Raw genomic sequence first — 22,762 nt, forward strand, 5'->3', positions numbered from 1 at the left:
CACATTGCCTTTAGTTGTCATGTCTCTTTAGTTTTCTTAATCTTTCTCTTTATAATTAAAAAATATTTTTATTTACTTGACAAGAGCAGAGACAGAGAGACAGGCAGAGGGTTATCTACCATGTCCTGGTTCACTCTCCAAATGACTGCAACATTTAGGCCTGGGTCAAGCCAACGCTGGGAACCAGAAACTCAATCTCTGTCCCATGTGGTGGCAGGGACCCAAGCATTTGAATCGTGCCCTGCTGCCTCCCAGGTGCACATCAGCAGGAAGCTGGGATCAGGAGCGGAGCTGTGACGTGAACCCAGGCACTACAAAGCAGGGTGCAGGTGTTCTAAGCAGCATCTTAGCTCTGTGCCAAACGCCTACCCCTTATTGTCTTTCTTGGTGTCGACCTTAAAAAATTAATTATTTGAAATGCAGAGGGACAGAGAGAGCGCATCTGTCCACTGATTCACTCCCCAAATGTCCACAGCAACTGGGGCTAAGCCAGGCCAAGTAGCAGATAAAAACCTTTCTAAATGCAAAAGATAGATTTAAAAATGTGTGAATAGGATAGGTCCCATAGTCAAAGACTGCAGGCACACAAATGATTTATCAGCAGGACAGAATTGAGGCCATACTTACTGATGATATCAGTCAGCAATGTTAATAATGGATTTACTCTTCTATTGAAAATTAAAAACAGCAGGGCGCTGGCACTGTGGTGTAGTAGGCTGAACTTCCACCTGCGGCACTGGCATCCCTCTATGGGTGCCAGTTTGAGTCCCAGTTGCTTCACTTCCAAACCAGATCCCTGCTAATGGCCTGAGAAAGCCATGGAAGATGACTCAAATGCTTGGGTCCCTGCACCCGTGTGGGAGACCCCGAAGAAGCTCCAGGCTTTGGATCATTCCAGCTGCAGCCATTGCAGCCATTTGGAGAGTGAACCAGAGGATGGAACGCCTGTCTGTTTCTCCCTCTCTGTCTGTAACTCTGCCTCTCAAATAAATAAATAAATAAATAGATATTTAAAAGAAAATTCATGTTCCCTTACACAGCAGAGCTGTTTCTATCTCATGTACAGGACACATACTTAAACAGGGAGATCATAGGGGACTTAAAAAGGCCAGCGCCACGGCTCACTAGGCTAATCCTCCGCCTGCGGCGCTGGCACTCTGGGTTCTAGTCCCGGTTGGAGCGCCGGTTTCTGTCCCGGTTGCTCCTCTTCCAGTCCAGCTCTCTGCTGTGGCCCGGGAGTGCAGTGGAGGATGGCCCAAGTGCTTGGGCCCTGCACCCCATGGGAGACCAGGAGGAAGCACCTGGCTCCTGGCTTTGGATCGGCGCCGGCGCAGCGTGCTGGCCGTGGCAGCCATTTGGGGGCTGAACCAACGGAAGGAAGACCTTTCTGTCTGTCTCTCTCTCTCTCACTGTCTAACTCTGCCTGTCAAAAAATAAATAAGTAAATAAATAAATATAAATAAAAGGATGGGCAAAGATATATAGACAAACACAAATAGAAGAGAAACTGAAGTCTCAGTGTGTGTACCTGGGCAAGGTGGAGATCAGATTGGAAAGTGTTACAGGATGTGGTGGGTGCTTTATAGCCATCTGAGCGTTCTGAGGTGGAGAGGAAGCAGGTACCCTCGAGTCCATCCACAGGGTGTGAATGGAAGTAGGATTTTAGCATGATAGAAAGGAAGTGTAACTTAGATGAGCCCAAGTAAGAATGCTTTCAAGTCTGTATTGGAAGTATCCTGATGTGATTTACCTCTTGGAAAAGGAGAGCAGCAAAAGAAATACATTGTTCTAGACAAGGCAAAGGTGTCAAAACGCTAACCCAGTAGCAGTGAGCACCTCAGCACCCCAGTTCTGCTGTCTGAATACTTTTTACTGAAATGAATTGGGACTCCTTGGAAAGTAACATTCCTGGACTGGGGCAGAACATCTCGTCATGTCGGTGACCAGCTAGCAGTGCCAGTGACCAGTGACTGATGTCCTGTCCAGCCGGGAGAGCCCTGCTGCAGTCAGAAATGGATGTTTGCGTGTCCCTAGTTTGTTTGTTATAACGGTCTAAGTACTTTATTTACTTTACATCTACTGGTTCACTCCCCAGATGTCTGCACCATAAGGTCTGGAGCTGATGGAAGCCAAGAGCCAGAAACTCACTCTGGGTCTTTCATATGTGTGGTGGGAGCCCCATTATTTGAGCCATCACCAGCTGCCTCATTAGCAGGAAGCTGACATTGGAGTGGGGCTGAGGCTTGAACCCCGGGCACTCTGATACGAGATGCAAGCATCCCGAGCAGTGTCTTACCCACTGCGCCATTCATCTGCCTCTGATTATGTTCACGGCTGTTAAATGTGAGGCGTGAATAGAGAATGAAGCATATATCATGCCTTTTGCTTGTAAACTCTACTTCAGAGTAATCAAGTAGTTGATGAAGACAGATTTTCCTCTATAGAAGTATTTCGGTTAGTAAAAGAAGAAACAGGGGCTGGCACTGTAGCAGGTAAAGCTGCCACCTTAAATGCCAGGATCCCAGGTGGATGCTAGTTTGTGTCCATGTTGCTGCACTTCCTATCCAGCTCCCTGCTAGTGGCCTGGGAAGAGCAGTGGAAGATGACCCAAGTGTTCGGGGCCCTGCCAAGTGAAGCTCTTGGCTTCTGGCTTTGGCCTGGCTCAGCCCTGACCATAGGGGCCATCTGGGGAATGAACCAGCAGATGGAAAAGCTTTTGTCTCTGCCTGTCCCTCTCTCTGTAACTCTTTCAAATAAATAAATAAATCTTTGAAAAAAAAAAAAAGCAACAACAATGATGGAATTACCATTTTGAACCTCTGATGAATCAGTGCATGTCTGTAGTGACCACTGTAATGTGCTAATGCCACAGGGAGAGACACCTAGCCCTCTCTGCCCCCTAATGGAAGGCAGAACTCCATGGGGAAGCATTTGTGTCCTCCCCACCGCTCCAGAAATGGTCAAATCTGAATTTGGAGGATGGTTTGTGGTATAGCGGGCAAACCTGCCACCTGCAGCACCGGCATCCCATATGGGCACCAGTTTGTACCCCAGCTGCTCCACTTCTGATCCGGCTCCCTGCTAATGGCCCAGGAAAGCAGCAGAGGATGGCCCAGGATCTTGGGGCCCTGCCACTCACGTAGGAGACCAAGGAGAAGCTCCTGGCTCTGGCCTGGCTCAGCCCTGACTTGTGGCCATCTGGGAAGTGAGCCAGGAGACAGAAGATGTACTTACTGGATTTAATCAGACCTCTGGTTCTGCATACTGACTTACAGAAAATACATGGAACAACTAGTTACCACAAGCAGCCAACCCATGAAACCAGGCTCTGCCAACCTTTATAAGAGAAAAAGAGCATCTCAAATACGCTGTAGAAGAGAGTTGGGGGAGGGGAGAGGAGAGGAGAAGGACCCTGTAAAGTAAAAGAAGTTTGGGAGTTGTTATTAACCATTTGCAATGTGGTAGGTCTTATCTGGGGATCCTGATTTGATCAAACATTGAAAAAACCATTCATGAGACCATTGAGGAAGTTTGAATATAGACCGAATATTTGATATTAAGGAATTTCTTTTAAGGCATGATGTTTTTATGGGTATGTAGAAAATTAATGTTCTTTTAGAAATACACCGACATACACATGGCTAAAACACTACGGTAACTGGGATTGGCCCCAGGTGGCCCTTGATGGGGTAGGGGTGGGGGGTGTGGGTACAGGCCCAAGCTAGCAGATGATCAGCCAGGGCCCAGCAGGTGAGTGTCCTGTGGTCCCTGTCGAAGCTGCCTGACCACACAGAGGGTGTTACAGCAGCATCAGCCAGGTTGAGCCTATAGGTTGTAGTTTGTCATCTCCAGGGCTGGGCGGACCAGATGGACCCTGAGGTGGCTATGGCTGACGCTGTATTCATTACATGATTGTCTCTACTTTTTAAGCATGTTTTAAAATTTGTATTAAAAGAAAGGAAATTAAGGACCTCTTGGATAAAATTATACTGATACAGATTTGGACTTTTTTTTTTTTTTGTACACAACTCTTAATAAACTAACTAGAACATAGAGAAGGGTGTTTTTATTTTGTTTGATCTTTTCAGGCTCTCAGGGCAGCAATACCTGGGGCTCTCAGATCCTCACATGGTGAATGCGCCTCCGCAGCATTGCTGCTGCCTGGTTTCTCTGGGGCCCGCGACTGGCGTTGTCCTAATTTGTCATTTATTCCCTCCCCGGCGCAGGCATCAGGGACAAAGTGTCGGACTGGGCCGAGTTCCTGCGGCAGACCCTGGTGGGGGCGCGCAGCCCTCCTGCACCTCTGCTGGACGGCGTGAGTAGTGTTTCCCTGTGGATGCCGGTGTACTCCCCCAGGGGTCTGAGGGCGCCTGCTGATTGCCCACTCAGAAGCACATGAGCATTATTGTCAGAGATGCAGGCACAGGCGCTGGGGAGGGGTGGACTTGCCCTGCATTTGCTCGGTGCCTGACGGTTTTCCGTCTGGAAATTGAGGCCATTGGGGGCTTTCCCTCTGGAACTGAGCTCAGCCCGGCTGAGCTTTTGCTCAGAAGTCATGGGACCTGCCCTGCTCACAGCAGTCCTGTGAGGTTTGTGCAGCTTTTGAGCTCGTTAGTGAATATGGACGTCTTGGTTTTGTGAAATGGATTTACTGGTTTCAACATTTCTGTATTATTTCTTGTGACTTTCTTTCATATCAGTAGCAGACTTTGTGCTGTTCGTGAGATGTGGTCTGTGAATGTTCCCATTTCTCTGCATACTTGCCAGTGCTTGTCCTCTTTCTGGTCGTCGCTGTCCTAGTGGGTGCAAAGTGATGCCTCATTCTGATTTGAATTTTCCTAATAGCTAATGATGGTGGGCATCTTTTTATGTGCTTTTTGGCCATTCATGTGTATTTTTGGGAGATACACTTTTACCTGTTGTTAAAAAGGTTTATTCTTTACTGGAAAGGCAGAGTGACGCAGAGATTGACCAGTCGTCCACCAGCTGGTTCATTGCCCAGATGGCTGCAGTGGCCAGGGTGGTTCCAGGCTGGAGCCAGGAACTCCATCTAAGTCTCCCACTTGGCAGATCCTTGGGCCATCATCCAGTGTTTTCCCAGGCATATGAACAGGGAGCTGGCTTGGAAGCTACAGACCGGCACTCTGATAGGAGAAGCCTGCATAAAGAGGGCCCCAGTGCCGGTCCTGCTTTAGCCATTGTGAAGTTGGACTGTCTTTTTATTTTGAATTTTAAGAGTTATTTATGCTTTTTGGATATAATTACAGATGAGATTTATGATTTGCAAATATTTCTTCCCATTCTATGGGTTGTCTTTTTTATCATTTGTAGCATAAATTTTTTTTATTTTTATGTAGTTCAATTTATCTTTTTTTCTTTTGTTGCTTGTGTTTTTGATATTATATAAAAGAAGGCTTTGCTTAACCTAGGGTAAGATGGAGTAGCTCTTATATTTTCTTCTAAGGGCTTCATGGTTTTAGCTCTTACATTTAATTCTGTGATCCATTCACATTCCTTTGTAAGTATTGATTGGTGATTGTAATCAGTCTGTTTCAAGCTGTTCTTTTTCTTTCTTTTTTTTTTTAATTTTATTTTATTATTTATATCAAAGTCAGAGTTACACAGAGAGACAAGGAGAGGCAGAGAGAGAGGTCTTCCATCCGCTGGTTCACTACGCAATTGGCCGCAACGGCCAGAGCTGGGCCCATCCAAAGCCAGGATCCAGGAGCTTCTTCCAGGTCTCCCATGCAGGTGCAGAGGCCCAATCACTTGGGCCATCTTCAGCTGCTTTCCCAAGCCTTAGCAGAGAGCTGGATTGAAAGTGGAGCAGCCAAGACTCGAACCAGCGCCCATATGGGATGCTGGCACTGCAGGCGGCGGCTTTACCCGCTTCGCCACAGTGCCGGCCCCTCTTATTGTAAGGCCTGGCTGGGGCCTGGGGCCTGGAACATGCCCCACACTCAGTCTAGCATGAATGGACAAGCTCCGGAACAAGTTACTGGGTGCTCCGCTCTGCAGTACCTCTGCTGTGGTACCTGCAGCCAGGATGTGTGCCTCCATTTGTCTCATGTGGTTGTTTTTTTTTTTGTTTTTTTTTTTTTTTGACAGGCAGAGTGGACAGTGAGAGAGAGAGACAGAGAGAAAGGTCTTCCTTTGCCATTGGTTCACCCTCCAATGGCCGCCGCTGCTGGCGTGCTGCGGCCGGCGCACCGCGCTGATCCGATGGCAGGAGCCAGGTACTTATCCTGGTCTCCCATGGGGTGCAGGGCCGAAGGATGTGGGCCATCCTCCACTGCACTCCCTGGCCACAGCAGAGAGCTGGCCTGGAAGAGGAGCAACCGGGACAGAATCTGGCGCCCCAACCGGGACTAGAACCCGGTGTGCCGGCGCCACAAGGCAGAGGATTAGCCAAGTGAGCCGCGGCGCCGGCCTCTCATGTGTTCTTTTTGTGTCTGATTCTGTAAGTGTCGCAGCACAGCCCCTGCTGGAAAACACATCAGGTTGAATAATGAGAAACGATTAAGTGATAACTGTGGAGTGACTGTTTTTTCATTCTGTGTTGTGGTTTTTAATATCTACCCAGACAGTGAGAGTACAAAGTTTCCTTCAGTGTAATCTGAAGTTCTTACTGTGCTCATTAGAACATTGTTGTGAAATGAGTAAAAAAAAAAAAAAAAAAACAGAAAAACTGAAATGCTAGTAGTAGGTAGGTGGATAAATTATTTCCCATTTCCACTAGGATACCATGAAACAGTTTACAAGACAAGGAACATTTATATCAGCCGTAATAGAAAGAGTGCTATGATAATGATGATGTATCAAGTGAAAAACAGTATACAGTTTTCAAAAAAAACGGGCGAGAAGCAGAGGGACAGACTGGTGGAGCATGTAGACTTGGCAGGAAAAGAGCCTGCTCCGTGGAGTTTTTGTGATTCTTTGTTACACGGGGGATGTGGGGAACTCTGACTTTTGTCATGTTTGATTTTTTTCTGCATGGTTGATTGTATTTACTTTTATAATCAGAGATAAAGTAATGATGATATTTTAAAGTTTCTTACTAAATGGAGCTAAAATAGTCCTGGTGATAAAAAGCTGTTAGAATAATTTTACTGCGTTAGGTAAAGGTAGATTTTCTGTAAGATAAATATCTTAATGTCACTTATAAATAATGCTATTAGAAGATTGTATAATAGGAGATAATTCAGTGTAATTGGCTTTTTTAAATTATTATTCGTTTTTAGAAAGCTTTTATTTAATGAATACAAATTTCATAGGTACAGCTTTAGGAATATAGTGGTGTCATTGGCTTTGGGTAGGTTAGTTTGAGGTCATTTAGAACTAGGTTGGTTTGAGATTATTTAGGACTTGACTTTAAAAAATATTATGTTTATCTTAATTCTCCATTTTGCTGTTTGACCCCAGCTCCGTAATGGCAGGAACCCGCTAGATCTCATTGCCCCCGGGTCCCGGCTGGAGTGCCAGGCTTTCCGCGACTCTCTCAGCACCTGGATCGTGACTGTGGCGGAGAACATTGGGGGCAGGCTGAGGCTGCGCTACGAGGGGCTGGAGGGTTCTGGCGATTTTGAACACTGGCTGTATTACCTGGACCCCTTCCTTCATCACGTTGGCTGGGCCGCTCAGCAGGGCTATGAGCTGCAGCCCCCATCAGGTGAAGAGTGATGCTTTGCTGGTACCTGCAGAGCAGCGCTGTATCGTCATTAACAGCTGTGGGGCTGAGAAGGGCGCTGTGCTCTGTATTCTGAAAGCTTCTGTTCGTTCACGTAGTACATTGCAAAAAGTGTATGTGGAGTTGTTAAATTAAGCTCCTGTTTTCCCTTTAATTTTATTGCTTCTATAATTTCCCACACATATTGATAATACCTCAAAGATTTTGGCCCAACCTCTGCTGACCTCTTACCAAAATAAAGTCAGAATCCTCTGGGCAGCATCGGATAGGTATGTGTGGCAACTCGGGTTCACAGCCAGTTGCTGATTGGAAAGAAATACTAGGAACACTGAAGCAAGTCTCTGTGTAAAGGAGTTTGTGTTCATGGCGACGTGCCCACATGGCGTGTGGGGACGGTGGGCGTCCCATGGCCGTCCTGGGAACATCTTGTCGCTGTTTCCACACAACTTGACTGTCCGGGCCTTGAGCGGGGCAGGCCGAGCTCTGAGGGGGAATGTGGCGGAAGAGGAAGGCTTGAGCCTGTGCTGGTCCCCATGGAAATAGCTGACTGTGGGGAATATGCTTATGGGGGTGCTTAGGTTTCTGTTCATCTGAAGTTTGTCTTCTTGCCTCACCAAAGCCATCAGACATCTGAAAAATGAAGATGAATGGCGAGATATTTTGGCCAAAGTGAAAGAGGAGGAAGAAGAGCCACTGCCATCATACCTGTTTAAGGTAGACAGTGGAAGCATGTGAGGATGGGTCTTAGCGGCCGAGCAGAGCACTGTGGGGATGTGGGGTGCACACAGAGCCCCGTGGAGTTGGGAGAGTGCAGGGCTGGAGTCGCGGCCGCCCTGGCCTTCTGTGAACAGCGCCAGGCTTTCTTCTCCACTTCTCTCAAAGCTGTCTGGATCTTTTCTTTTCCGCTCTTGTGGTCCTGCTATAAAATGAGTTTAGGTAAAATCAGTTCCTGTTCCGAGTGCAGAATAGCAGGACCGCATTCGCTGTCCTGTGCTTCCAGGGGGAGGAGTTACAGGGCTTGCCAGCAGCTGGGCGGCGCCAGTGCTTTGAGTACTTACAGGAGGACTCAGCCATGTGTGAGTGTAAAAGTAATACAAAAATTATTTTTATTCTCTTTTGGTGTTTGTATTTCAGGACAAACCAATTATTGACGTTCATACATTCTCTGTAAATATGAAATTGGAAGCTGTGGACCCTTCGTCTCCTTTTGGGATCTCTCCTGCGACCGTTGTTAAGGTAAAATGCAGCCACAATGTTGGTAGGATCCCTGTCTGGGTGACTGGTTTGGAAAATTGGTACATGCTTTAGGGAAGGCCTAATGTTTATGACTAGAGAGAGTTTTAAGAAGTTTTATTTACTTTATTTGAAAGGGAGACAGACATGTACCCCATCCACTGGTTCACTTCCCAAATGCCTGCAACAGCCAGCAGTAAGACAGGCTGAAGCAGGTGCCAGGAACTCAGTTCCAGTCTCCTATGTGGGTGACAGTCACCCAAGAACCTGAGCCACCCCAGCTGCTTTCCAGGAGGCAGGAATTGGGAGCAGAGCTGGGACTCTAACCCAGGCACTCTGGTCTGGAGTGAGGACGTCACAGGTGGCTTCTTAACAAAGAGAGAGACATGTGCCACCGCTATGCAGGGACCACGGGGTCTGTGATGTACGGCAGTGTTGTTGGTGTCCAGCTGGGTGCAGGCTTGATGGAAAGAGGGGGTGCATGGGGAGGGGGCAGTAAGTGCCATAAGATCTGGAAGTAGGGGGCTCCAGCTGTGCAGTCCAGTCTTTGGGAGACTGACAAAAGTCAGACTCTTGTTCTGAGTAACTGCAAGAACTGAACAGGTTAGCAGGGTACAGTTAATCATTAACTACAGCCAAGGGAGAGAAACCCATTTTCTGAAAGTGGAACCCAGAATGGAACAAGACTACAGGAATAGTCATTTGAATGCTGCATCATGTGACCTGTTGAGATTTAAGTTTTCCTTGTTGTGGGAGATTATTCTCTGAGCAGAGGGCATCTGACCCTGCAGGTCGGGTCTGAAGGCCCCATCTGGAGTCTGGAGAACTGTGGGAGGTTCGTAAACTCTTCTTCTTCTTAAACAGTTATTTCACTCTTTGAAAGGCAGAGTTATAGCAAGAGAGTGGAAGATTACGAGAGAGGAAAAGAGAAGGAGGGAGAGGAAGCGGGGGAGGGGGTGGGGGGTGGGGAGAAATAGCCATATCTTACATCTGCTGGTTCATGGCTGCAACAGCCAGGGCAGGGTCAGGCTGAAGCCAGGAGCTTGGAGCTTTATCCAAGTCTCTCACATGAGTTGCAGGGTCCCAGGCACTGGGGTTGTCTTCTGCTGCTTTCCCAGGTGCATGAGCTGAGAGCTGGATAGGAAGTAGAGCAGCTGGGACTCAAACTGGCACCCGTATGAGATGCTGGCATTGCAGGTGACGGCTTAACCCGCTGTGCCATAGCATCAGTCTGATAAACTCTTCTTTTTAAGGAAGAGAAACTAGGTTAGGACCTGAAAAACTAACATACCAGCATCTTTCAAGTTCATGGAAAATAGAATTAAAAGATAAGTTTATTTTGGTTCTAAAAATTGTTGAGCTCAGGGGTGGGCATTTGGCCTGGTGGTTAAGCTGCTGGTAGGGCTGCCTGCATCCTGTTGGTGTGCCTGGGTTTGAGTCATGGCGTCCTGCAGGTGTGCACCCTGGGAGGATCAAGTGATGCCTCAGGTGATTGAGTCCCTGCCACTCATGTGGGAGATCCAAGTGTCTGTGGCTTGGCCTAGTCCTGGCTGTTGCAAGTATCTGGATGTTAAACCAGAGGGTGGGAGCTCTCTTTCTCTCTGTCCCTGAAATAATTTTAATTGATTATTTTTAAAATCTTGAAATTATACATATGCAGGATCTTTAGCCAGTTCATTAAAAATGCTTATTATGAGAAAATGTATGTATGCATCTCAGTTTTTTTTCACCAAAAGTTTTTTAAAAAGGAGATTTATTTATTTGAATGGCAGAGTGATAGGAAAAGTGAGAGTAAGAGCGAGAGCACACGTGTGAGATCCTCCACCTACTGCTTCACACCTCAAATGGCTACAGGAGCTGGGGCTGATCCTAGCTGAATCCAGGAGCCAGAGACTCCATGCTGGTCTCTCTCAGGAATAGCAGGTGCCCAAGTACTTGGGCCATTTTACCTCTGCCTTCCCAGGCACATTAGTAGGAAGCTGAATTGGAAGCAGAGGAATTGGAACTCAAACTGTTACTCCAATATGTGACACCAGCATTGCAGGCCAGGGCTTAACCTGCTGCACTGCAACCCTGGTCCCTAAACTTATCTTTTAAACCCATTTTGCTTGAATGTGTTGAAGTACCCTTAAACTGGTATAGTTGACTCTACTAAGCTTAAACTAAATTCTGTTTGGAGCTCCTTGGGTTTGAATCTGTGAAATGCAGTTGATAAAATTAGCCAGGAGTTTGGGACTCCCATCTGGGTCTCCCATGTGGCAGGGACGAGGTAGTTGAGTCAGCATCCACTGGTTGCACACGAGCAGGAAGCTGGATCAAAAGCAGAGTGGCTGTGCTTTGAATCAGGCACTCTCATATGGGATGTGGCATCCCAAGCAGCTACAGAAGCTGCTGTACCAAATGCCCATGATGAAAAGCATGGAATGAAAATAATGCCTCAGGCTGGCATTGTTGTACAGTGGGTTAAGCTGCTGCCTGGGACACTGGCTTCCCATATCAGTGCTGGTTCAAGTCCCAGCAGCTCCACTTCGCATGCAGCTCCCTGCTAAGGCACCTGGGAAAAGCAGCAGAAGATGGCCCAAGTCCCTGTGCCCCTTCCATCCACATGGGAGATTTGGATGGAATTCAGGGTCCTGGCTTTACCCTAGCCCAGCCCTGGGCCATTGCAGCTATTTGAGGAGTGAACCAGCAAGGGAAGATTTCTCTTTCTCTCTGTCTCTGTAACTCTGCCTGTGAAAACAATAAAATAAATCTTTAAAAATAAATACTTAAAATAAAATAGTTCCTTACACAAACGTCGAGTTGAGGAGCCGTGATAATGTCCAGTGTGACTGTGAACTCTGGTGGCGTGTTTGCTCCAAGCAGAGTGCGCGTACATGCATGCGAAGCCATGTGTCTTGTCTGCTCACGCGCAGGTGTTCGACGACAAGTACTTTCTGGTGGAGATGGACGACTTGCGGCCAGAGGAGCACGTGCGGCGGTCATTCGTGTGCCACGTCAACAGTCCCGGCATCTTCCCTGTGCAGTGGGGTCTGAAGAATGGGGTCCACATCATCCCCCCTCCAGGTGTGCACTGCTACTGCTCTGAGCTGTTCCCTGGGGGGCACGTCCCTGACAGATGCCGCAGCCCGTCTGATGCTTCCGGGCTCCGCGTTCTTGCGTGTTCCGGAGCTGTCTGTCAAGCTGCGGCCCTTCTCTAGAAGGTGTTCCTTCCTCGTGCTCTGATACCCACACCTCCGTGAGCACCGGGGGTCTGCACCGCAGCGCGTGGGTGGGGCTTGTGAGAAGAGGCCGTCCACTCGGAGCTGGTGGGTGCAGTCCTGGTCGTCTCCAAGTGTCTGGGCCTTTGGGCCTTGCCCCAGGATGGGGGGGGGGGCGCTCTTCAGAGGGGAGTGGGACACAGAGGCCCTGGTTAGGAAGCAGCTGCTGACTTGCGTGGTGTTTACAGTCGTAAAATAGACTCTTTGACCTTTTCATCAGGGCTCGTAGTTATGACTTAGTTGGGCTTGCCTGAAGTTTTAAATATTTTGTAAATTAACCTGGAGAGTGTCACTGTTTATGGTTTTGTGTATCAGCAAGTCTCATCGTTGGCTGGTGGTGTGTAGATGGTTCCCCAGCAGGCTGCTGGGGAGAACTTCACTTCCTGCATGCCATCTGCCGTGACCCTGGCTGGGAGTTGCCTCGCGTTGGCAGCACTGCCAGTCATGCGTGCACCCCGGGCAGGTGCGTGTGGTGCGATCACTGTGCTTTTGTCCCCACCCAGGCTACCCAAGCCAGGACTTTGACTGGGCCGACTACCTCAAACAGTGTGGTGCTGAAGCCGCTCCGCAGAGGTGCTTCCCCCCGGTGAGAGCCCCGCGCGGCCCCCACCACTGTGCCACGGGCCCCACCGGGCCTTCCTTGCTCCTGATGCCCATCACTTCACTCGGCCCAGATGAACACCTTGCTGATTGTCCCGAAGTGGTCCAGAGGAAAATAAATGCAGTTAATGAAGAAGTTAATTTGCTAGTGGCTAAGTTAGTTTTATAGGTTTATTGGTTTTGTTTTTCTTATTAACAAAAATCATTATGAATGTGACATTTTGTAATTTCAAAACGTGTATTTGAAAAGCAGAAACAGAGACAGACAGAGAGGTTTAGTCTACTGGTTCACTCTTCAGATGCTGCAGCAGCTGGGACTATGCCAGGCCCAGAGCTAGGAGCCTGGGACACAATCCAGATTTCCCATGTGGGAGACAGGAACTCAGTTATTTGAGCCATGGTCTGCATTCAGAAGGAAGCTGGAGTCAGGAGCAAGAGCCAGGAATGGAACCCAAGTTCTTCTCTGATGTGAGACGTGGGCTACCTAACCACTAGGCTAGACGTCCACTCCCCATAGTTATTTTTGGTGTTTCAATAATATTAAATGGGCCAGCACTGTGGCGTAGTAGGTTAAGCCTCCACCTGCAATGCCAGCAGCCCATATGGACACTGGTTCAAATCCCAGCTGCTCCACTTCCGCTCCAGCTCTCTGCTATGGCCTGGGATAGCAGTAGAAGATGGCTCAAGTGCTTGGGCCCCTGCACCCATGTGGGAGACCCAGAAGACGCTTCTGGCTTCTGACGTGCCCAGCTTTGGCCATTGCGACCATCTAGGGAATGAACCAGCAGATGGAAGACCTCTCTCTCTCCCTGCCTCTGCCTCTCAAATAAATAAATAAATGTTTAAAAATAATAATATTTTAGAAAGTTGAAATATTGTGAATAAAAATTTTAAGGTCCTCTAAAATAATTCCATCAGATAACACACATGTCTTCCTGAGCCGACCAGCAGTGAAAAGCAGAGCATCAGCCGGGATCCCCACCCTGTCCCTCCCCGTGTGGAATCGCCACTCCCTGCTCTTGTCACCACCTTGCTGCTCTTCATGTTTCCATTGCCCTGTCTGACCCACCTCTTCTTCCTGTTAGGGTTAAGTTACAAGCTTTGGTTAAATCCAAACTGAGTTTGCCCACAGCTGTTGAGATGCTGTTCTCAGCTGAGCATGCAGGGTTCTGTGTTCCGTTTGTCCATGAGTAATGGTTGCCTTACTCACCGTTTGCTTCGTCCTCTGTGGTTCTCCCCTACCTTTCCAAAGCCTCTCAGGACAGCAGTCCTCACATCAGCTCTGTCATGCCTCCTGTTTTCCTGAGAGACATCCTTCATGGCAAACTCCTCTGTCTCCCTGGAGGGTTCGCTCTGAAAGCTCGCCATCTAGGTTTTTTTTTTTTTTTTTTTTTTTTTTTTTTTTTAAGATTTATTTATGTGAAAGGTAGAGTTACAGAGAGGGAGAGAGAGATCTTCCATCAGCTGGTTCACACCCCAGATGGCTGCAGTGGCCGGGGCTGGGCCAGGCAGGAGCCAAGGAGCCACGAACTTCCTCTAGGTCTCCCATGTGTGTGCACTGCATCTTCCACTGCTTTCCCAAACGTATTAGCAGGGAGCTGGATTGGAAGTGGAGCAGCCAGGATTCGAACTAGTGCCCATATGGGTTGCTGGTGCCGCAGGCTGCAGCTTTACCCGTTGCACTGCAGCGTTGGCCCCGCCTTGCAGTTTAATGAAGGTGGTACCATTTGGCGGTGCGCAAGGAACTGCCCTCTCGCGTTCCCCTGTCCTGTGTGACTCATGGCCACCTCTTCTCGTTTTACGTGCTTTGACAGAGCTTGTCTCTCAGTAGCTTCTTGAAAGACTGTGTGGAAGGTGAGTCTCTGTAGACACCGCGTACTTGAAAATGTGTTCACTCTTCTAACTTGATTCATGGAATTGAGCCATTTAGGTTGGAAATTATCTTGCTTCAGAATTTTTAAACCGCGAGTTGTCTTCTAACTGCTGATGTTGGGAAGTTGAAAGCCGCTCTTATTCTTGATCTTTTGAAGATGACACCTGCATCTTTTGCTCTCCCCAGAAAGTTCGAGAATCTTTCTGTCACCATTCTGCGCAGTGCTAAGCCTTGATTTGTGCCTGTTTTCATCCGTTGTGCTGGGCCCCTCATGGGTGCTTTCACACCTTGCTCTGCTGGGAAATTTTCTCGAATCACTTTGACTTCCTTCCATTTTCTCTGTTCTCCGTGGGATTTTTTTAAAAAAATTGTTTGTTTATTTGAGAGGCAGAGACAACCCCCATCCATTGGTTTGCTCCTGAAATGCCCTCGACAGCTGGGACTGGGCTGGGCTGGGCCTAAGCTTGGATCCAGGAGCTCCATCTAGGTCTCCCATGTGACTGATAGGAACCTGATTACTTGAGCTGCCACCACTGCCTTCCCAGAGTCTGCCTGGAGTCAGAGGCGCGTCTGTCACCAGGCCAGATGCCCACCCTGGAGCTCCTTTTATTTGGATGTCAGCTCTCAAGCTCAAACTCCTGCTTGTCTTGTCTTGTCTTGTCTGTTTCATAGTCTTGCTGTGTTTTTGGAAGCTTTCCTCAATTTTGTCTTTGGGATTTTTTGGCTTTGGCATCATGTTTTTGATTTCCTGGAACTCTTCTCTTTTCTGAGTAGTTCTCTATTTACAGGAGCATCCTGTGCTTGTTTGAAGGATGTAACAGTTTTTTTTTTTTTTTTAATCTCTCAGAGGATGTTAATTAGCGCCCCGTCCCACACCACCCCCAGCCTTTGGGAAGCTTTTTTCTGCATAATCTCTGCTTACTTCAAGTTACTTAACTGTTTTGGTCTCCAGCTTTCCTGTCCTTAAGTGACTGCTAATTCTTGGCCGTGGCTTCTGCTTTAGAATGAGCAACTCCAGGCAAGGGTTGACTGGACTCTGAACACGTGGACGAGCCTCACCGCCTTGAGCTCTCTCATGGTGCAATGTGGCCGGCCGATTGTTGGGGGTCCCTTACTCTGCATCTGTACGTATTTCTTCTTGGGCTTGTCACGTTGCCATGCGAAGTCTCTCTCAGGTCTCTGCATAGTGGGTGGAAGCCAGGGCTGGGGCTGACACTGCATGCATGCGCCCAGTAGCCCCTGTGCTCTGCTGCGTCCTGGCTAGAGGGCCGGGGAGGTGTGGCCTGGCCTCTGTGCGTCTCAGATGCAGACAGCAGTTCCTCTGGCTCTGCTTCTCTTCCACCTCCGGTTGCTCGGGGCCTGCTCCTGCTGGCTCTCGGCTTTCTCCTCTGCCAGCCCAGAGTCAGCTGTCTTTGAGAGGCTGACTCAGTTTCTAGACCCTATTCTTACAAAACTAAGTTTTACAAGAAATTAGATTTCTTATGAAATTTCTTGTAAGAAATAAAATTTCTTATAAAATTGTAGCTTATGCAATGCTTTCTTTCATTATATACATCACATTAGGTTTATGTCATTAGGATTTAAATAGGGGCCAGCATTGTGGTGTAACAGGTTGTCACTGCCTGCAGTGCTGGCTCCTGGATGGGTGCCGGCTCATGACCCAGCTGCTTCATGTCTATCCAGCTCCCTGCTGATGGCCTAGGAAAAGTAGCAGAAGTTGGCCCAAGTGTTTGGGGTCCTATCACCCTCACAGGAGACCTGGATGAAGCTCCTGGTTCCCAGCTTTGGCTGGCCCAGCCCTGGCTGTTGCAGCCATTTGGGAGTGAACCAGTGGATGGAAGACACTTCTCTCTCTCTTTTTCCCTTTCTCTTTCATTTTCTCTCTGTAACTTTCAAAATAAATACATAAATCTTTAAAACAAGCAAATAAAAAAGTTAGTTTTAGTTGGTTGTCAGAAAAGAGAATAATCCAGTGCAGATGTTCAAGTTTTTGAAACCTTTTTTTTTTTTTCCAGAGTTATTTATCTGTTTGAAAGAGTTACATAGAGAGAGAAAAAGAGAGAGAGGTCTTCCATCCTCTATTTTACTCCCCAAATGGCCGCTATGGCCAGAGCTGGGCCAATCTGAAGCCAGGAGCCTGGAGCTTCTTCCAGGTCTTCCACGTGGGTGCAGGGGCCCAGGCACTTGGGCCATCCTCTACTGCTTTCCCAGGCCACAGCAGAGAGCTGGATGGGAAGAGGAGCAGCCAGGGCATGAATCAGTGCCCATGTTGGGTGCCAGTGCCACAGGTGATGACTTTATCTGCCATACCACAGCACCAGACCCCCTAAAACCTATCTTTTAAAAGAAATGATTTATTTATTTATTTGAAAAGCAGAGTTACAGAGAGGCAGAGGCAGAGAGGTCTTCAGTCTGCTGGTTCACTCCCCAAATGGCCACAACGGCCAGAGCTGGGCCCATCCAAAGCCAGGATCCAGGAGCTTCTTCCAGGTCTCCCATGCAGGTGCAGAGGCCCAATCACTTGGGCCGTCTTCAGCTGCTTTCCCAAGCCTTAGCAGAGAGCTGGATCAGAAGTGGAGCAGCCGGGACTCAAACCGGCGCCCATATTGGATGCTGGCACAGCAGGCAGTGGCCTTATGCTACGCCACAGCACCAGCCCCTAAAACCTATCTTAAATGACCCTTTCCCCTTGTTCTAAGCACTCCTCATGACACAGACAGCATGAACCAGGAAGTCTGTTGTGTGGAAGAGCCCACTTGGTTCAGCACGCAGAGCCTCAAGTACCTTATTTCGCTGATTTAACAAAACAAGTGTTTTCAGCTTCCCTGAGGGTTGAGGAACTGAAGCAAAGTGAGCTCATCCACGTGGCAATGCCACAGAGTGTGTCTGCCCTCCAGGACCATCCAGCCTTCGCACCAAGGGAGACAGGGGTTTCCCCTTGGCTTCGTGGAAAGAGCAATGTGAAATGAATGTACAGCTTTGCAGTGAGCTGAGCACCTGGGTTAATACTGAGTGTGAATCCTATACATGGATTTGCTTTATTGTTTTCTAGACCATTTCCGACCATGAGTTTAAGGAAAACATGAAGCTCGAGGCAGTGAACCCTCTTCTCCCTGAAGAAGTGTGTGTGGCCACCATCGCTGCCGTGCGAGGCTCCTACCTGTGGCTGCGGCTGGAGGGTGAGCGCTGATGTTGCTGGAGGCCTCCTGGGCACTGCCCGACTGCTCCTGGGTGTGGCTGGTCAACCTGAACATGAAGTTTCGGGGGCTTGTTCAGATGCAAGATTCTAAGATGCAAAATATCATTTTCCTGTTCTTCGCTTTCAAATTTTAGTAATTGAATGTAAATTTAAAAAAAAAAAAACTTTATTGCAGAGAACTCTGTTTTCTTGAAAGAGAATATGTAAGTCAAATAGCACATAGATGTATGTGTGTATATATATAGATATACTTTATTTTTTTTTTAAGATTTATTTATTTATTTGAAAGAGTTACACAGAGAGAGAAGGAGAGGCAGAAAGAGAGACAGACAGACTTCCATTCTGCTGGTTCACTCCCCAAATGACTGCAACAGCTAGAGCTGAGCTGATCCAAAGCCAGGAGCCAGGAGCTTCCTCCAGATCTCCCACATGTTGCAGGGGCCCAAGTGTCTGGGCCATCTTCTACTGCTTTCCCGGGCTATCTCAGAGAGCTGGATTGGAAGTAGAGCAGCCAGGACTTGAACTGGCACCCATATGGGATGCCGGCACTGCAGGCGGTGGCTTTACCTGCTAAGCCACAGTACTGGCCCCGATACTTTAAAGATTTATTTATTTATTCGAAAGGCAAAGTTACAGACAGAAATAGAGATTTTCCATCCACTGAATCACTCCCCAACTGTCCACAATGGCTGGAGCTGGCCTGATCCAAAGCCAGGAGCCAGGATCTTTTTCCAAGTCTCCCATATGAGTACAGGGGCCCAAGCACTTGCGCTATCATCCCCTGCTTTCCCAGGCGCATTAGCAGGAAGCTGGATAGGAAGTACAGCAGCTGGGTCTCAAATCAGCACCCATATAGGATGCCAGCATTGTGGGTGGTGGCTTTACCCACTGTGGCACAGCACTGGCCCCAACATATATTTTGATGTGAGCACAATAAATGAGGATGAGTGTTAACACCTAGCTTATCAGAGAGATGATGCTGTATTTTTGTTCTCCCAAACCAATAGAACCAAAAGGTATGTAAGGTAGAAATTACTTATTGTACTAAAGTAGTATTTACTGGTTGGACAGCTTAGTGGGCCACGGCACTGTGTGAGCATCCAGTGCTCCATTACTGTGTGTGGCTCAGCTTTCTTCTTTATCCTGCACTGAAGACCCAGACTCCTGAGAAGGTCCCTCACAGTTCCTGATCTGCAGAGTCGGCCTTTAATGCAAGTGTCAAGGACAGGCACCCCTGTTGGGCAGCCTGCCAGTTCATTTCCTTACTCCATTTCCCTGCTTGACTTTGTGGCTGATTCCCAGAGGGCCAGAACTCGGGTTCTCATCATGTAGAACCACCCCTTTTGCTTTCTGGTTTCTGTTCACTTCAGAGATTGACTGTGGTGTGTGTTGGCCCTCTGCCTGGCACTGTGGTGGCTTCAGGGGCTTATTTGCTGTTCCCTAGCTGAGGGTCGCTGTGGTCTCTGTGTGGTTATGCATGAGGGGTGGTCTGCATTTTCTCCATGGTGTTTATCACACCTGAGGAAGTGTGATGTCTGAGGAGAAGGTATATGCTCAAGAGACTTAGACCTGTACTGTCTGGAAAACAGCTGTTGAAGGTTAGTTAATGGTCTGAAAAAAGTGATTGTTTTAATGTTTAATCTAAACAGGTTCTAAGAAGCCCGTTCCTGAGTGTATCGTGAGTGTGGAATCCATGGATATATTCCCCCTGGGCTGGTGTGAAACCAACGGCCACCCCCTTAGTGCTCCTCGCCGAGCACGAGGTATTGCTCTGTTGCTTTTTTTTGTTTTTTTAATATCTTCCATCCACTGGTTCACTCCTCAAATGGCTGCAGTGGCTGGAGCTGGGCCAATCCAAAGCCAGGAGCTTCTTCTGGTCTCCCACGTGGGTGCAGGCACCTAAGCAATTGGTCCATCTTCCACTGCTTTCCCAGGTCCAGTAGCCGGGAGCTGGAGTGGAAGTGGGGCAGCTAGGACTTTGAAACTGCTGACGTTGCATGTGGTGGTTTTGCCCACTATGCCACAGCACTGGCCCCTATTTATATTTTAATTATTGAATTTTAGGAGTTCTGTGCATATTCCAAATATTAATCCCTTGTCTCATACATGACAAAGTATTTTCTCCTGTTTTGTGAGTTTCCTTTTAATGCACAAAAGTTTTAGATTTTACTGGGGTCCAATTCATCTTTTCTTTTGTTGCCTCTACTCCTGATATCATATCCAAGAAATCCCTGACAAATCCAATGCCATGCAGATTTTCTCCTGTGTTTTTTTTTTTTTTTTTTTTTTTTTAGTTTTCTAGTTTTGACTCTTACCATTAGGTCTTTGATTCATTTTGTTTGTTTTTATACTGATGTGGGGTGAGGGTCCAGCTTCATCCATGTAGACAGTCCATTTTCCCCAACACTGTTTGTCAAGACCGCCGTTTCCCCCGAGTGGCTTAGCACGCTGGTCAATCAGCGCTCCTTTTGAAAATTGACTTTTGCTTAGAAAATTGTGTTGGCTGGCTTTTTGGTGACTGCAGATGAGACACCTGCCACGCTGCATGGGAAGGAGGCAGAGATGTGTGGCTCACAACCTTTAAAGGTTCGTGCCGAGACTGAGCAGCCCTGTTGGTTGGGCATCTGGTGAGGGCTGTGGGTGGCCAAAGAGTGTGTGCAGAGGACAGGTCACATGGAGAGCCAAGATGCAGAGGATGGGCCCACCTCAGGCCTCAGGCCTCAGGCTGTCATCACCGAGCCTGTCAGGGCAGCGCCTGCCCAGAGCGCCCCCCCGCTAGGCCCGCCTTCTGAACACTGTAATTGGGTTACATTTCTACCCTCTTAGTACCATTAATAAGTGATTTGGGGTTTAAATGTCTGCGTAAGTTTGGGGCCAGATCATTCAGACCACAGGGGAAAATATTCATAGAAACTGACGCATGCAGGAACCTTGAGAACGTGTCTTTTTTTTTTTTTCTTTTTGCTGCTTTTAAAGACCCTTGCCCAGAAATGGACCTGAGTCTGCATATACAGCCACCTAAGTGCTCATTTCTAGTACTTTGATAGTGGTTTATACACAGAGCTAGGCTTTAAATATGCTAATGTAAGCTTGATGCATATATAATTTTTCCTTTGTCTTTTTTATTTTCCTTTACATTTATATTTTTGTTTCCTTCTTACAGTACATAAGCAGAGGAAAATTGCAGTGGTTCAACCAGAGAAACAGTAAGTTTGTTTGAATGATTGACCTTTGAATGTTTCCGTTTCTACAAAAAGAAGTAACTACTGCAGAGACTGGATCTCCTCATAGGTTATCTCTCAGGTGCAAGGGTAGTCTTCCAGTTCAGCTTTTGGTGATGTACATGGTCCTCACTAGTGTATTGTAGCCATCTTCTAGGGTGGCGCTGTGCGGAGAGCACAAGTGGGTCTCCAGATGTCCCCACGCCGAGTTGTCTCTGGTGTTCAGAGCATGAAGGCATTTGAATAAAAGAAAGAAAACAGGTCCCTAAGGCAAAAATTGTAAATCAGGCTGTGATCTGTTCCAGTAGGGAACACGTTTGCAGTGGAAGACAGCAGTTCTAGAAGAAAAGGCAGGATCAGAGCTCGGCTTTGTGCCCACCGAGCAGCTCTGGGTGCCACCTTGCACACTCAGCTCCTGAAGAGCAGGGTGTTCTGGTGACTAAGACTTACACATACAGAGGTTTCTGCGTATGTGTGTGTGGTTGGTAGACGTAGGGTTTTGAGTGCTAAATTACTCTGCTTGGACTGTCATAACAAGAATACCACGGGAGTTTGTTTTCTCGCGTTCTGGGGCTGAGTGCCTGAGGTCAGGGTGCCGCTGGCTCCATTGCTGGTGAAGATTCTCTCCCTGGCTAGCACAGCCGCTTCTGGCTGTGTCTTCACCTGAGGACAAGCTCCTTCTTGGCCAGGTGTTCACCCTGGTGGTTAAGACGCCAGTTAAGATTCCCATGTCCCTCATCAGAATGCCTGGGATTGGAGGCCCCATTCCACTCCTGGCTCCAGCTTCTTGCCGATTCACACCCTGGGAGGCAGCAAGGATGGATTTGGTTCCTGACACCATGTGCGAGACCTGATTTGAGTCCCTGGCTTCTGGCTTTGGCCTAAGCCCAGCCCCTGCTGTTACAGGCATTTGGGGAGTGAATTAGGGGGTGGGAGCTCCTCTCTCCCTCTCCCCCCCCTTTCTCTCCCCCACTTTCTTGCTCTCTCTCTCCCCCCTCCCCCCCTCCCTCTCTCTCCCCCTCTCTCTCCCTCTCTTTCTCTCTCTTTCTCTGTCCCCCACTCAAAAACTATTTTTCCGTTTTTGCAAAAGTTTATCTATTTGAGAGGCAGTGTGACACAGAGAGAAAGAGACAGATCTTCCATCTACTTTTTCACTCCCTGTATGCCTTCAACAGCCAGAGCTAAGCCAGGCTGAAGCCAGAATCCGGAAGCTCCACCTGGGTCTCCTGCATGGGTGACAGTGACGTAAGTACTAGGGCCATCATCTGCTGCCTCCCACTAGGAAGCTGAGGCAGGTTTCAGATCCAGGCACTGGGATATGGATTGCAGGTGTCCCAAGTAGTGGCTTAACTACTCTGCCACTGTACCTGCCACTTTCTTTTTCTTCTTATAGGGCTCTCACTGGCCCTGTCAGATCACAGCTGTACCCATATAACCATGTGATCTTACTTCCCCAAAACTCTGTCTCCAGATACAGTTCCGTCGAGGGTCCTGGCTTCTGCATGTAAATTTGGTGGGACCCATTCCGTCTTGTAGCAGGTTCTGTGACTATCTGGTAGACAGCTGATAACTACCTTTGTTACATGTGGGTGATAAAGCCGACAACAGACCTGGGTAGAAAGGCCACAGAATTCCCTTCCCGGTAGATAGCAATGAGCAAAAAACTGACCTTGGATTTTTCCTGAACTT

At 48.0% G+C, this 22,762-nt stretch overlaps 1 protein-coding gene across 4 annotated transcripts in view; it reads left to right on the forward strand.

Moving 5' to 3' along the window:
• SFMBT1 (Scm like with four mbt domains 1) overlaps positions 1 to 22,762 on the forward strand; it is a 122,397-nt gene that overhangs the window by 87,741 nt on the left and 11,894 nt on the right. For all 4 annotated transcript variants that reach the window (XM_051851533.3, XM_089306102.1, XM_008260804.5 and 1 more), the window contains 9 exons: positions 4,227 to 4,315; positions 7,423 to 7,669; positions 8,307 to 8,401; positions 8,822 to 8,923; positions 11,836 to 11,986; positions 12,684 to 12,766; positions 17,706 to 17,832; positions 19,502 to 19,615; positions 21,016 to 21,058. In XM_051851533.3, the coding sequence (XP_051707493.1) occupies positions 4,227 to 4,315; positions 7,423 to 7,669; positions 8,307 to 8,401; positions 8,822 to 8,923; positions 11,836 to 11,986; positions 12,684 to 12,766; positions 17,706 to 17,832; positions 19,502 to 19,615; positions 21,016 to 21,058 (1,051 nt within the window). The remainder of the gene's footprint in view (positions 1 to 4,226; positions 4,316 to 7,422; positions 7,670 to 8,306; positions 8,402 to 8,821; positions 8,924 to 11,835; positions 11,987 to 12,683; positions 12,767 to 17,705; positions 17,833 to 19,501; positions 19,616 to 21,015; positions 21,059 to 22,762) is intronic.

Source organism: Oryctolagus cuniculus, chromosome 10, assembly GCF_051225735.1.
Source record: "Oryctolagus cuniculus isolate XC-2025 breed Fujian yellow rabbit chromosome 10, ASM5122573v1, whole genome shotgun sequence".
Lineage (NCBI taxonomy): Eukaryota > Metazoa > Chordata > Mammalia > Lagomorpha > Leporidae > Oryctolagus > Oryctolagus cuniculus.